The 14,443-nt window shown below is 30.8% G+C and overlaps 2 protein-coding genes across 7 annotated transcripts; both read left to right on the top strand.

The window, feature by feature from the left end:
• Window positions 1–5,359: 5,359 nt before the first annotated feature.
• On the top strand, window positions 5,360–8,361 carry LOC143914815 (uncharacterized). 2 transcript variants are annotated; one of them, XM_077435169.1, is made up of 6 exons: window positions 5,360–5,552; window positions 6,549–6,633; window positions 6,715–6,781; window positions 6,867–6,940; window positions 7,060–7,243; window positions 7,318–8,361. In XM_077435169.1, the coding sequence occupies exons 2-6, from the start codon at window positions 6,559–6,561 to the stop codon at window positions 7,479–7,481; spliced, it is 564 nt and encodes a 187-aa protein (XP_077291295.1). In that variant the 5' UTR covers window positions 5,360–5,552; window positions 6,549–6,558; the 3' UTR covers window positions 7,482–8,361. The 2 variants fall into 2 exon arrangements, with proteins under 2 accessions (XP_077291295.1, XP_077291296.1); XM_077435170.1 differs by having other exon boundaries at window positions 5,448–5,634; window positions 6,498–6,633; window positions 7,318–8,230.
• On the top strand, window positions 8,341–12,768 carry LOC143914812 (uncharacterized). Of its 5 annotated transcripts, XM_077435162.1 has the most exons (7): window positions 8,358–8,597; window positions 8,678–8,850; window positions 10,560–10,644; window positions 10,725–10,788; window positions 10,866–10,939; window positions 11,063–11,246; window positions 11,321–12,768. In XM_077435162.1, the coding sequence occupies exons 2-7, from the start codon at window positions 8,720–8,722 to the stop codon at window positions 11,482–11,484; spliced, it is 702 nt and encodes a 233-aa protein (XP_077291288.1). In that variant the 5' UTR covers window positions 8,358–8,597; window positions 8,678–8,719; the 3' UTR covers window positions 11,485–12,768. The 5 variants fall into 5 exon arrangements, with proteins under 5 accessions (XP_077291289.1, XP_077291288.1, XP_077291292.1 ...); XM_077435163.1 differs by lacking the exon at window positions 8,678–8,850 and having other exon boundaries at window positions 8,341–8,597; XM_077435166.1 differs by lacking the exon at window positions 8,358–8,597 and having other exon boundaries at window positions 8,756–9,042.
• The last annotated feature ends 1,675 nt before the right edge of the window (window positions 12,769–14,443 follow it).

The following is a 14,443-nucleotide window of genomic DNA, read 5'->3' as shown; positions in this document are numbered from 1 at the left end:
CTCCACAATAATATGTTCCATTTGCAAATTTTATTTTATTCATTTTTAATGATAATATATATTAAATATAACACTTGTCTACTTTGAATAAAATTTTCTATATTTAATTTCTTAATGTTTTATAAAATGTGTTGTTTAAAAAAATAAAGGGGGGGGAGGGGATCCCTTATACCCTCGGACCGGGCCTGGGTAAAATATATCGTAATTGTATTAGAGCGAGCGACGGGATCCAAAAAAACGGTAAAAACGTTGCTTAGACTAAAAACTTTATCCTGTTAAAAATTTTTGTTATTTTGGACGTTTAATATTGAAAATTAACAAATTCCAGACTATCTACTCCACATTACACCATTTGTATAGAGTTGTAATACAATAATATGTCTGTATATATACTCTATTCACAATGAAAATAATTTACGGTAATAACCAATTGCCAAATTTTGCTTATCCTTATTTCCTTAGAATAATTTTTTTACGAATCCAATAAAATTATTATAAAACTCTTTTACCGTGTTATTATTAATTTCTTACTTATATTTTTTTATGTTTGTAAAAATGAAAGAAAGATAAAATTAACTGAAGTTACATTTAAATAAAAATCTAATATATAATTTCTAAAGAAACTTTGTATGTAAGTAAGTATGTATCTTTGGTTGGGAACTTTGTAAACAACACAAAGTTTCTATAACGACAATTTAATTGGTTGAATATTATATTTTTTTCAATTCAAATAAATTTAATAAAAAAAACAAACGAAAATTTACTATTAGATTCGCCATGTTTAAGTTGTTTATATTACAAATACTGAGTGAAGCCGGGTAAAACAACTAGTATTACATAAATTAAAGAGGAATATGCATTCATGGCCATATTTGCAGTGTGGTGTAAACCAAAACGACAAACGTCAAACATGACATTTGACGTTTTGCGTTTTTGGATCCACGTTTCGTAGATTTATATATTATATGTATGGTATAATTATAGATGTGTATCTTATGTAAAAAATAAGGAATAAGAAAATGAAAGATCATCATTTTATTTTTTTAACATATTTTAAATCATATCAGGAACATGCATATCACATGATGAAATACTTATAAATAAATCTTAATCAAATCGATTATTCGTTACTAAAAGTTTGACCAGCAGAAACTTTCATCAGTGATTACGAATTTAATCCATATATCAATTTATATCCCAAACCACCCATTGAAATATCAACAGACACTAGTAATTTATATTTTTAACATAAAATAATGTTTAGAAAATGACATTAACAGTGGATCATATGTAAATCTAAATATATTTTCGGCATTAATAAAAATTGAGAATAGTTTTGTGACAAACATATGTAATTAAAATCTTCTTTACTACATATATACATATTACATAATATTATTTAAACAAGTTACATTTGTTTTTAATTTTCATTAATAAGTAATTTTTATCTTTGAATGTTGTAATAGTTGTTGTAATGTAATAGTTGTAACTTATTTAAATTATGTACATAAGTATGTATTATAATATACTGACTTGAAAATTGTACCAGAGAGGTGTCTGAGAGAAATCAATTCTTTGAACCGAGAAATTAAATATTCTAAAATAAAATATGTAATATATATATAAAGAATTCTAAAACTAAAATATTCTGATATAAAATATATACATATATAAATAAATGCGATCACCAAAATTGAGATTTTATATCATTTCTTTGACGTCGCTATTGATCGTCATCTCCGAAGTCCATACACACATATAACAGAACACTCAATTTCTTGGGATCAGGATATTCCAGGTCATTAGAAAATAGATCAATCCAGGAAATCATCTAATTGGCACTTCTCTTTTTGCAAAGGCTTCAATTATACTGTTTGGATTACTGCATTCATTCAAGTATTCTGCACTTAAATCACATACATATGTAGTTGATAAGTATAATTCAAAGCAAATATAATACGTCACATAATAAGCTATTCAGTAGCCTATTGCCATCGCTAAATTATCATTGGTATTCACAGTAATTCAAATTTAATCTATGGTGAATTGATTTTTAAATTCGAATTCACCACAATCCGGTTGTACATAGTGTTGAAGAAAAGCTTTTGAGTTAAGTTTCAGCATTCTGACATTGAGACTTTGATACTTCGTCTTCTTTAATCTGTTGATATAAACTAACGACACATAACTAGCAATGTGCGTACATCCCTGAAATAACAATTCGGTAAATGGTTTGAAAACTTTTCATACATTACGTTTTATTAACTGCATTTATACACACCGTCAAGCAACATCATAAAGATCACATATTCGGTTTCACACAAATAACTTCTATTTAGTATCTGTATACCATAACCTTCTTCATATTCGAATAATTCAATGAATCGTGTTACCAAATGTACTGCAAATAATAAATAATGTCCAATCCAATCACTATCAGCCGAGGAATCAACATGAACTCTTCACAGACTGAAAAATAAATGAAATGGTCGTTAAAAATATAAAAATCCTTTTGAAATATTTACAATACCAATATTATATAAAATTTTAATAATAATAAACATTTGTATTATATTAAATTGTAACTTAAATACTGTATAAAGAAGTACTACATGCACATAAACAGCCAGAGATAGAGGTCAACGTGCATATCTTTCCTACAATGAATACATTATTATTATGGTTTCGATTAAATTAAATAAGTTAATAAAAATAATATAAAATACACATCTTTATGATAAAGGGTTAGTTTAAAAGAAATGAAATATGCCAACAAGAATGCTAATATCCAAAATGCCTACGGACGCATAGCAACAAAAAAATACAATGTTAATTCCATGTTTTAATTTAGGAAAGAATGATTCAATAATTTGAAAATTCAATGAAATTAATTAATTACTAATTCAATGAAACTACAGAATTTCTTGAAGAGTACCATCTTCAGTTTACTAAAATTAATGAAATTATATTGTTGCGTAGAGGTGGGTGGAGGATCCAAGTAAAAGGCCAAAGTCGTGTCACAGCATTTATTGATGATTAAGGAGCAGTGCCGGTTTTAGGGGGGGGGGCTGGGTCGGGTGGTGCCCGAGGGCGCCAAATAAGTTAGGGCGCCGGTCGATGCTCCAAAAGCGCTTTAAAATTAAAATTAGAGCGCCAAAGGCCCTACATTTGTACTCGGCAAATTCTATTCAAACAATCTACTGGAAAAAGCCAATCTTCAAATTAAGCTCACCGCGAATTCAAAATCTGTTATTATTAGCAATGAACTTATCAATTTAAAAGCCTTTCACTCATTGTATTAAATTTTATAAAACAGCACAATTTACAAGAATTATATCCAAAACATTTGGGTTTCTGTGCTTTTGCTGACACTGCCTGAAACTGTAGCAAGGTCCCAAGGACCCCAAGGCCGGGAAAAAGGAGGATGATAATCCAGTTTTTTATAATTTTTTTCAAAGGGTGTTTAGAAAAAATTGCACGAGGACGTAAGGCCGGTACTGTTAAGGAGATACACGTACTGGCAGTGCTCAATCCAGAATGTCTTGATATCGCCTAAGTACCGCCTTATAACGGGTTGGTCGCTCAAAGCATCCGGTTACTTCCCTATTGTTTAGGCATGTACCCGGATATATATTCCCACGACACCCAGTCCCACGGTATCGGTGTCGGTTCTGAGAACTCTACCGGAATGAGACCGCTACACCCGCTAAGTGCATTCGGGGGAGATAATCCTCAAAACCAATTAAAACGGTCGCACAGTGTCAGGGATGCGCCTCGGCCTAATCCGTTTGCACTTAAGCGGCGGCTCTTTTTAGTATACGTAACAATATTGTATTGAGCATGGACTTGACCTGTAGATACTATCTTCTTCTTCACGTGCCATATCCTCTCAGAACGTCGGCAACTATGTAGATGTTCCATTCCTACTTTATCGATGGCTGCTCGGAATAGTGCTTGGGTGCTGAGGCCGTTCCACTGCCGAAGATTCTTTAGCCAAGATGTTTTCCGACTGCGTTGGCCTACGATTTTCCCCTGGATTATTCGGCGCAGAAGATCGTATTTCTCGTTCCGCATCACATGTTCAAAGTACTCCAATTTACGCCTTTTCACACTTTTGAGCACTTCAACATGCTTTCCTATCAGGGCTAGCACCTCGGCATTGGTACGACGCGCCATCCATGAGATTCTCAGCATCCTTCTGTATGTCCACATCTCAAAGGCCTGTAGTTTTTTGCACGTGGCATCTGTCAGGGTCCATGCTTCTGTATTGTTCTATACTGAGATCACGTGTCGTTAGGACATTTTTCAATTTTAAGAATGCAGCTCTTGCTTGCTTCCACTCCTTTTCCTGGAATTTCCTGTTTACTTTCACACGTTTCACCCAGATAGCACCGGAGATATCTGAAACTATCTACTCTTTCCACCACATTGTTATTAATTTTTATATGAGAGTTGACCGTATTGTGCGTCGACTTGCAGAACTACATATGTAATTACTATGTATGTAGATACTAGATACTATGTATGTAATTGCCAAATAAATATCAACTTTCATTGCATATTGAAAAGATAAGACCTTTTTTATTTACTGACATCACAAAAACTAAGCAGTTTTACAATACATATTATTTTTATTAATACAGTGTAAGGGTGCAGTTATATGCAGGTATTTTGATTATCAATAGCTTGTAACTAGGGATCTCAAATCTGTTTATTTGAATACTTTTTATACAAACTGTCATAGATTGTCATGGATTACATGCCATCTCGCTTGCATCTCAGAAAGCATTTCTATCGAAATTACCGTTCGAGTTAGTACGCTTAGATAAAAAAAAATATTGAGATAAAAAAAATCCTTATAAACGTGGTGAAATAAAAAACCTGTCCAATTAAACGCAACATAGCATGGAGAAAAAATCCGTAAAAAATATATATTTTTGACTTTTAAAATTCGCTAGACAATTAATTATAAGTATTTTAAAGAAATGAAATATCACAATCAATAGGAAAAACATCTGAATATTGATTCCAATACTCACTTTGAGCACAACAATACTCAATTTTGAGTTAAAGACTGCAAAAGCCAAAAAACTGTAAAAATCCCGCATTTTTTTTAAGCGCTCATATCTCGTAAACGATCACTAAACCAAAAAAAATCATTATCATATTCGAATTCAGTGGGTCAAACTCAGTAAAGTTTGGTTAGTCTCCGCTCTGGTAACTAAAAAACGTGATTTTTTGTTGTTCAGTGTAATTGTTGACTTATTAGATTTTATTCAATCTAATAAGTCGACAAATATGAAAAAATAAGGTAGGCCTAAGGGGGCAAAAAAGTTTACCCCGCGCGCCATTTACCCTCACTACGCCACTGATCATACAGCAGAAACATATTTGATTAGCTCATAAAAACAAAACAAAAAACATTTGTATTTATAGCAGAGCACATCAGTGGCCTTGTGGCGAATTAAATGTGTAGTCGTGTTTTTCGTTTTATGCGAAACATCTTCGTCATCCCATGTGTATATTTTTACCGATTTAGTGACTTATATCAGGTATATTATATCAGTGTAATTTAATCGAAACATGTTTTTGTAACACCAATCGAATATTTAGTACAAATAATATTCCAATGTTGTGGTTATGTATTATTGACAAAGATATTTTGACTCTCGAGTAGGGTTGCCAAATATTTGAGATAATAAAATAAATAAAAATAAATGTAATCACAATATTCTCTGCGCTTAGTAACAAAAACGTGCAGCTAATAAATTCACTAATAATAAACTTTTTCAAATTTATGATATAAAAATATCATTGGATAAATGCGCCACAGAAAAAATTTAACGTCGTATCGATAAGAATTTCAGTAACCGTTTCTAAGTTTAAGTTCGATAGGACCAAGGCTTTTTTATGAAAAAAAGTTGCCGGAACTCACTTCTTGTCAAGTTTTTTATTGGAAAAGATTATATTCAAATTATATTATATGGAATATTCGTTTGAAACATAAAAAATGCTTAGACAAAAAGGTGCCGGAACGCCGTTCCACCACTTAACATGGGAAAAAAGTCTTGGATAGGACTAACTGTGTTCAAAAAATCCCTAAATACACTGACACACATTTTCTAGAGCATGAAAACGTGATCAGTGATCGATTCTGAGTTGGAATCAGTCAAAATCTCGTGTTTGGATTTTCGCATTATCACTAAACTTCATCTATTGTTATTACGTAGTACGTACATAGATATAGAAAACATTTTTAACAGTAAACCTACAAAGTACTATTAAAAAATTAAGATATATACAGTTAGGAGGGGCTTAAGACCCAAAGTCCTCCCCCCTGTTGCCCCTTTGTGCAGTTTAAATATAATGATTTATAAAAAAATTATAAAAATTGGATTCTAGGAATTCTTTACGTTAAATTAAGAGTATTTTTTTATTATTTTTGTAATGACTAACAAAAAAATATATTGGAAAGTTGATGTTTGTTTGGCAATTAGTATCTACAGATCAAATCCATGCTCAATAAAATTTATTTTCACCAATTTTAGTAAATTGAAGATGCCACTCTTCGAGAAGTTCTGTTGTTGTATGAAATTACGAACTGGAGGCATAGTCATCGGTGTACTGGGTTTGGTAAACTACTTATTAAATTACTAATTTTATAAATTAAAATATAAAATTAATATTGTATTTTTTGTTATTATACGTCCATAGGCATTCTGCGTATTAACATTTTTGTTGGCACTTGTGATTTTCGAACTGGCCCCCCATGATAAAAATGGTGTGTTTTTTAATTTTATTTTTATCAAATTATTTAGGTTAAGTGTATGTATATTGAGGCAAAAATAATAATTTATTAATTTTAGGAAAGATTTGGATGCTGACTTTTATCTCTGTGACTGTTCTTGTGCATATAGTACTACTTTATGGAGTTTTTAAGGTTCAGTATATTTTGTATAATACATTATGTATAGTATTACTAACATTGTATTGATATTGTAAACATTTTAAACTGATTTAGTGTATATTTTTAATAACCATTTTTTTTTTGTGTTTCAGTCTGTAAAGTTGATGTTGATTCCATGGATGGTATTGATTATATTAGGGATTTTATTATTTGCAGTACATTTGGTAACACGATTCATTGCATTATTCGTATATGAAGATTATCATGGTATACGGATACTTAATTCAGATTATACATCTGAAACTGTGTTTGTAATCTTTATGATGGTGTTTGATGGTATTTGATAAATGCAGTTAATAAATCATAACGTATGAAAAGTTTTCAAACCATTTATCAAATTGTTATTTCAGGGATGTACGTGTATTTCTGGTTATGTGTGATTAGTTTATATCAAAATATCAAAGAAGACGAAGTATCAAAGTCTCAATGTCAAAATGCTGATACTGAACTGAACGGCCTTTCTTCAACACCACAGCCGGATTGTGGTGAATTCGAAAAAAACAATTTACCATAGATTTAATATGAATTACTATAAATACCAATAATTTTTGATGACAATAGCTTATTATGTAATACATAGTTGCTTTGAATTAAACTTATCAACTATTAAAGTACAGAATACTTTGGATTTACTGGGATGCATGCAGAAATCTAAATACAATTAGAACTTTGCAAAAAGAATAGTGCCAATTAGATAATGATTTCATTAGATACTTTTCAGAATTAATCTATGTTCTTATTATTGGTAATACATATGTACATATGTATTATATATTGATTGACTTGGAATATCGTGATCTCAATAAAGCAAGTATTCTGTTATATAAAAATCTCTATTGTAATTCTAGAGAATGATACCAAAGTGACATCATCGCATTTATAATTTTTTTATTATTAAATAGTTTAACCCTAGGTGTCCAAGTTATAGAATTGATTTCTCTCCGACACTTACCCGGTACAATTTTGAAGTCAATATTTCATTGTATATATGTATATGTATGTAAAACATAACTGTTAGTTTTTTGCAATAATAAAATTTACTTATTCATAAAAACTAAGTACATACATACAAATGTGATTTTTAAAAAATATAAGTATGTATGTATAGTAAAGAATATTTAAAGGTTTTTTGGTCATTTAGTGGAAAGTGATCCATTTATATAATTTAAATATCCTCTAAATATAAAAATTGCTTACATAACACATGGATTTTTAAAAACATATTGTCATAAATTTTAGTGAATACATTTCTCCTAAAATTACATTTTTTTTTTGTTTTGGAAATTTCAAGTTTACCATCTGCCATCATAATAGCAGATTATGCGTAAAAATGACACAAAAATTGACCTCGCAGATAAACGAATTCTTTATTTGTTTTATTCAAATGTTTGACCAATATTGAAATTTTAATTTACATATCTCCTACCATTATCCAAAATTTACTCTGTCTACAATTACACAATCCGAGCTCTGAATTCACAATCCTCTCATGTTCAAGCTGCCATTGTTAATTCAAAACTACATAATCGATGATTCAATTCAGAACGATTAAGAAGCTTAATAAAAAGGTTTTGCAGTTTTGTTGGAGAACACCGATCAATCAAAATGCCCGTAATGCAAATGGACACAAGTATGGTATTTTTTTCTATTTGAATTGCGAAAATTGATTGTATTGTGGTTCAAATTTATTATTTTACGTGATTTTTATAGATATTTAAATCCCCTCCTTTGGATTAATCTTACAACAGAAACATGTTTGATCAGCTCATAAAAATATGTATTTACAACAGAGAACATCAGTCGCCTTGTGGCAAATCACATGTGTGGTCGTGTTTTGTATTTAGTGTGACACATTTTCGTAATCACTTGTGTTGCTATCCTTTGTATGTTTTTACTGACTTTGTAGCTTACTATTAGGTATACGTGATTTTTGGATGTCGGTGCCATTCAATTGCAATCAGGTTTGCCAGATTTCCAAAATCACAGATCGGGACATTCACTATTTCAAGAAATGCATAATTTTGTTATATTGCTAAATATTCTTTCACAAATTGCATTGGAATGTGGAATTGATAGTATGTGTACCAGAATTTTTATACAAATTAATGCCGGCGAAATGATCTTTAAAAAATATTATCCATTTCTTATATATTGTTGTTGTGGTTCGGTGATTACTGGTCACAAAGTCACTAAAATCTCTATAACGGAACATTTGGCAACCGAAAAATCCATCGTACTAACGATAACTATCATACTGACGAGAACTTGAGTGCCTAATATTGTGTATTCGCGATTTTCATGGCAAAAATTGTCTTTGTGACCACCGCAATGTGACGAATAGTCCAATTACCGTTTTTGTCTAGTTTACTTTAGTCATATTTAGTAAAAAAAATTTTAATAAACAGACATCTTCGTATAGAAGGTCAATATCGCAAGTAAACATGTATTTGTAACCTAATAGTAAACAGTTTTTTTTTTTTTTTATTAAATTTATTTGAATCGAAAAAAAAATAATAGTCAACTTTGATTTGTTTTCGATGCCCCCTCCCAAACCTTACATAGTTACATAAAAAGTCTCTTTCAAAATTATAAATTAGATTTTTTATTAATTGCATGATTGCTTTTTCAGAACACATAATGAAGGAAGTCGATAATTAGTTAATAAAAATCATTTTATAAGCATACAATGTCATTAAAAATAGGTTGTGGCTATTTGCAGGTACTATATCTGCGACAGACGCAAAGCCTTCTGCGCATGCGCGTGAACTGTCACTGTCAGCGTGTTTACTGTTAAAATTTTGTTTTAAACCTCTTAAAATTTAGTTCGAACTCGTAAAGTGACGTAGAATAAAAAATATAATCCAAATTAGTTAACATTATTAATTGTTAGAAAATTATTATCATATACAACGTATAATACCTACATACAAGTACAGCCGCGAACTAGCTAAATGATATAAATCCATTATAATAACATGCGAAATTTATTTGCCTCATGTATAATGAACGATTGATTAAACAAGTCTAGCATACATTAAATGTAAGAAATTATAATCGGATTATAAATTCACGCGCATGCGCACAAGGCTTTGCGCCTGTCGCAGATATAGTACCTGCAAATAGCCAATAATTAGCAGATATAGTACCTGCAAATAGTCAATAATTCGCAGACACAGTACCTGCAAATAGCCACAACCTTAAAAATATATAAATTTCATTTTTTATAAAAAGAAAATATGTAGGAGGAAGGGGGGGGGGGTTTAATCTTCTCGTGCCCCACCTGTTTTTAAAGTCACAAGCCGCCCCTGGCTATACTAATACATTTAAGTAATAAGAAGATTATGTATGTATTACTAAACTACTTAGTTTTTTTGTGATCTTAGTAAATAAATTAGTTCTTATCATTACGATATAAAATATGCAAAAAATAAATTCTGTGTATAACAAGCCCGTTTATTTTCTTGCAATATGTGCTATCGTTTTTTGATAATGACTAACCAAAACATTAACGGAAAGCTGATATTTGTTTGACAATTAGTATCTACAGGTCAAATCCATGCTCAATACAATAATTTCTTTTCATTAATTTTAGTACATTGAAGATGGCACTCTTCAAGAAATTCTGTTGTTGTATTGGATTACAAACCGGAGTCACAGTCATTGGTTGGCTGGGTTTGGTAAACAACTTACTAATGACTAATTTTCAATATTAAAATATGCAATTAATATTGTATTTCTTGTTCTTATACGTCCGTAGGCATTTTGCCTATTAGCATTTTTGTTGGCACTCAGTATTTTCGAACTCGCTCCAAATGAAACAGGTAGTGTACTATTTAACTTTATTTTTACCAACTAGTTTAATTTAACTGAAAGAATAATAGTAATGTATTAATTCTAGGAAAGATATGGACATTGAATTTAATATCTCTGACTGTTTTTCTGCATGTAGTACTACTTTATGCAGTTTTTAAGGTTCAATTTAATTTGTATAATACATATGTATAGTATGATTAACATTTTATACATGGCAGTATTGATATTGTAAACATTTTAAAATGATTTAATGTTTTTAATAACCATTTTTTTGTCTTTTAGTCTGTAAAGTTGATGTTGATTCCATGGCTGATATTGATTGCATTAGAAATTTTATTATTAGCAGTACATTTGGCAACACGGTTCATTGGATTATTCCTATATGATGAATATCATGGTATACGGATACTTAATTCATATTATACATCTGAAACTGTGTTTGTAATCTTTATGATGGTGTTTGATGGTATGTTATAAATGCAGTTAATAAATCATAATGTATGAAAAGTTTTCAAACCATTTATCAAATTGTTATTTCAGGGATGTACGTGTATTTCTGGTTATGTGTGGTTAGTTTATATCAAATGATCAAAGAAGACGAAGTATCAAAGTCTCAATGTCAAAATGCTGATACTGAACTGAAAGGCCTTTCTTCAACACCACAGCCGGATTGTGGTGAATTCGAAAAAATCATTTTACCATAGATTTAGTATGAATTACTATGAATACCAATAATTTTTGATGACAATAGCTTATTATGTAATACATATTTGCTTTGAATTAAACTTATCAACTATTAAAGTACAGAATACTTTGGATTTACTGGGATGCATGCAGAAATCTAATTACAATTAAAACATTGCAAAAAGAATAGTGCCAATTAGATAATGATTTCATTAGATACTTTTCAGAATCAATCTATGTTCTTATTATTGGTAATACATATGTACATTTGTATGTATTATATTATATATTGATTGACTTGGAATATCGTGATCTCAATAAATTAAGTGTTCTGTTATATCAAAATCTGTATTTTAATTCTAAGGAATGATACCAAAGTGACATTATCGCATTTATAATTTTTTTATTATTAAATAATTTAACCCTAGGCGTCTCAAGTTATAGAATTGATTTCTCTCCGGCACTTACCTGGTATAATTTCGAAGTCAATATTTCATTGTATATGTATGTACACATGTAAAAGTTAAATTTAACAATTTTTTGCGATAATAAAATTTACTTATTATATATACAACTCAATTTTAATTTGAATGCAATGATACCAAAGAAATATATGTAGCATATATTTCTTTATTACATAGTTGCTTTGAATTAAACTTATCAACTATGTGATTTAAGTAGAGAATATTTTGGATTTACTGGGAGCCTTAGTTTGGTAATGTATTGATCGACTTGAATTATCCCGATCCCAAATATTAAGTGTTCTATTATATAAACACCTCAATTTTAATTTAAATGCATTGATACTGTTACGTATACTAAAAAGAGCCGCCGGTTAAGTGCAATCGGATTAGGCCGAGGCGCATCCCTGACACTGTGCGACCGCTATAATTGGTTTCGAGGATTATCTGCAAACTAAGTGCAAGTAAGCTGGTAATGGTCACCGAATTGGCGTAGTAGCGGCACTCGGTCGCATTCCCGTGGAGTTCTCAGAAGTGACCGATACCGTGGGGCTGAGTGTCGTGGGAATACATACATATCCGAGTACGTGACCATAACAATAGGTAAACAAACCGGACGTCGAGTGACCTATCCGTTATAAGGCGGTACTAAGCGATATCAAGCCTTTCTGGACGGAGTACTGCCAGTGCGTGTATCTCCTTAATCACCAATAAATGCTGTGACACTACGTTGGCCTTTTAATTTCTATTTGTGATAATTATTTTGTTCGATAATGCTTTTGTATATACATATGTACGTATAATATTTGTAAATATTAAAATAAAATACATTACATTTTTGTGATTTTTATTATAATATTATCCTATTGACATTAAGAAGGGGAAACCTGTTTATAAGATATTTATATACCAAGAATTGGTGGATCAAAACTTTAAAATTAAATTGACTTTCCTAATTTTAGGTCTCAAAAAGAAAATAAAGGTTATGCCAATTGAATAGAGGACACCTGTTATCTATTTCAAATATTATTTGTCTTCTAATTCCGATTTTATACATGTATTTTTTACTATGTCGAGAAAATTTCACATTTCAATAATAATGCAACATTTAAATTAAATATAATATTACTACATTTATTCAGTTAATATTGTGATATGTACATATGAATGTAGGTATACATATAAGGTGAAAGAGATTGAGTGATAAAATATTCATAGGTCACAAGAATTGATATAGAATAATTTAAATTCAATCTCAGGTTTTATTCAATAACAGAAATATTATCAACACAGCTTACACACAAAAGTTAAATTTGACAATTTGGAATGATTGTAGTATTTAATTGATCAGTAAAATAACATGTCTTTGGTCAGTAATTATAATAAAGGATCATTTATTTACATATGTACATGTTTCGATTTGGTCAATATTTTGTATTCAACTAAAGCCTTTAATTAAACTGTCAGTTTATTTAGACAGGTATCTCAAAATTGGACATAATATGTAATTTCATTTCGCTATTTACACACAGTGAAATGATTTTTTGATGCCAAAACTATTATTACTTTATTTTCTAATTTAATGTTATAGACATTTTGAGGAATTCAACTATGTATATAATTTACTGACCAGACTGATACATTAACCGACCAAACTGATGAATTTGACCAAATTTGTACATATATACATAGTTACTGATAAAAAATATATGTAGTTGTTTAAAATATTTATATCTACTAAGTGGTAACATTACTCAAATAGTGGTGACATATTAGGTAGGATGGTTTTTAGCAAATTTAATGGAGGAAGCGTTTCAACAATGAAATCAGAAAAATTGGCAAACTGTGATGAGAAACGATCGACCTAGAGTCACAAATATCCAAGTCTGACCAGCAGCATTACAGATATACTCGGAATAAATTCTTTTCAATCGAGGTCAATTCACGGGATCGAAACCGGCGCCTCTCGATGCTAGGCAAAAACCCAACCACCGAGCCATGTTACTGGCTAATCTCCTGTTTCAAGTTAATTTCAACATAAATTTTGTTGCAAATTGAAATTATGAATACATATTGTTGCGTAGGGGTGGGTGGAGGAGACAAATGAAAGGCCAAAGTCGCTTCACATAATTTACTGAATGATTCAGCAGAATTAACTGATGTGGCCTAAGTACCTACTTATAAAGGGCAAGTCGCTCACTGCAGCTTCCCTGATCCGTTTGTTTCTCCATTGTCTAGGCACGTACAATTTTAAGTGAATCTCACGCTCTCAGGGTTCTAGAAATTCTACCGGCCACTAAGAGTCCCGCTAGGCCAATTCGGGGGTCTCCATTGTTAGCCCCCTAATGCACTTTAAGGTCTGTTCATACCTATCCAGCACAACCCGTATCCTGCAGGTGTCCTGCAAGTGCGGATAGTATTCTTTGGTACATTATATGGACGTATTCATACTCCATTCGCGCATGCGCATTTACGCATTCATGCGCGTCCATATAGAATGTACTAAAGAATACTGTCC

The sequence above is a fragment of the Arctopsyche grandis genome, chromosome 7 (genome assembly GCF_051622035.1).
Source record: "Arctopsyche grandis isolate Sample6627 chromosome 7, ASM5162203v2, whole genome shotgun sequence".
NCBI lineage: Eukaryota > Metazoa > Arthropoda > Insecta > Trichoptera > Hydropsychidae > Arctopsyche > Arctopsyche grandis.
The sequence above is the reverse complement of the archived record's forward strand: the minus strand, read 5'-3'. Positions and strand labels throughout refer to the sequence as shown.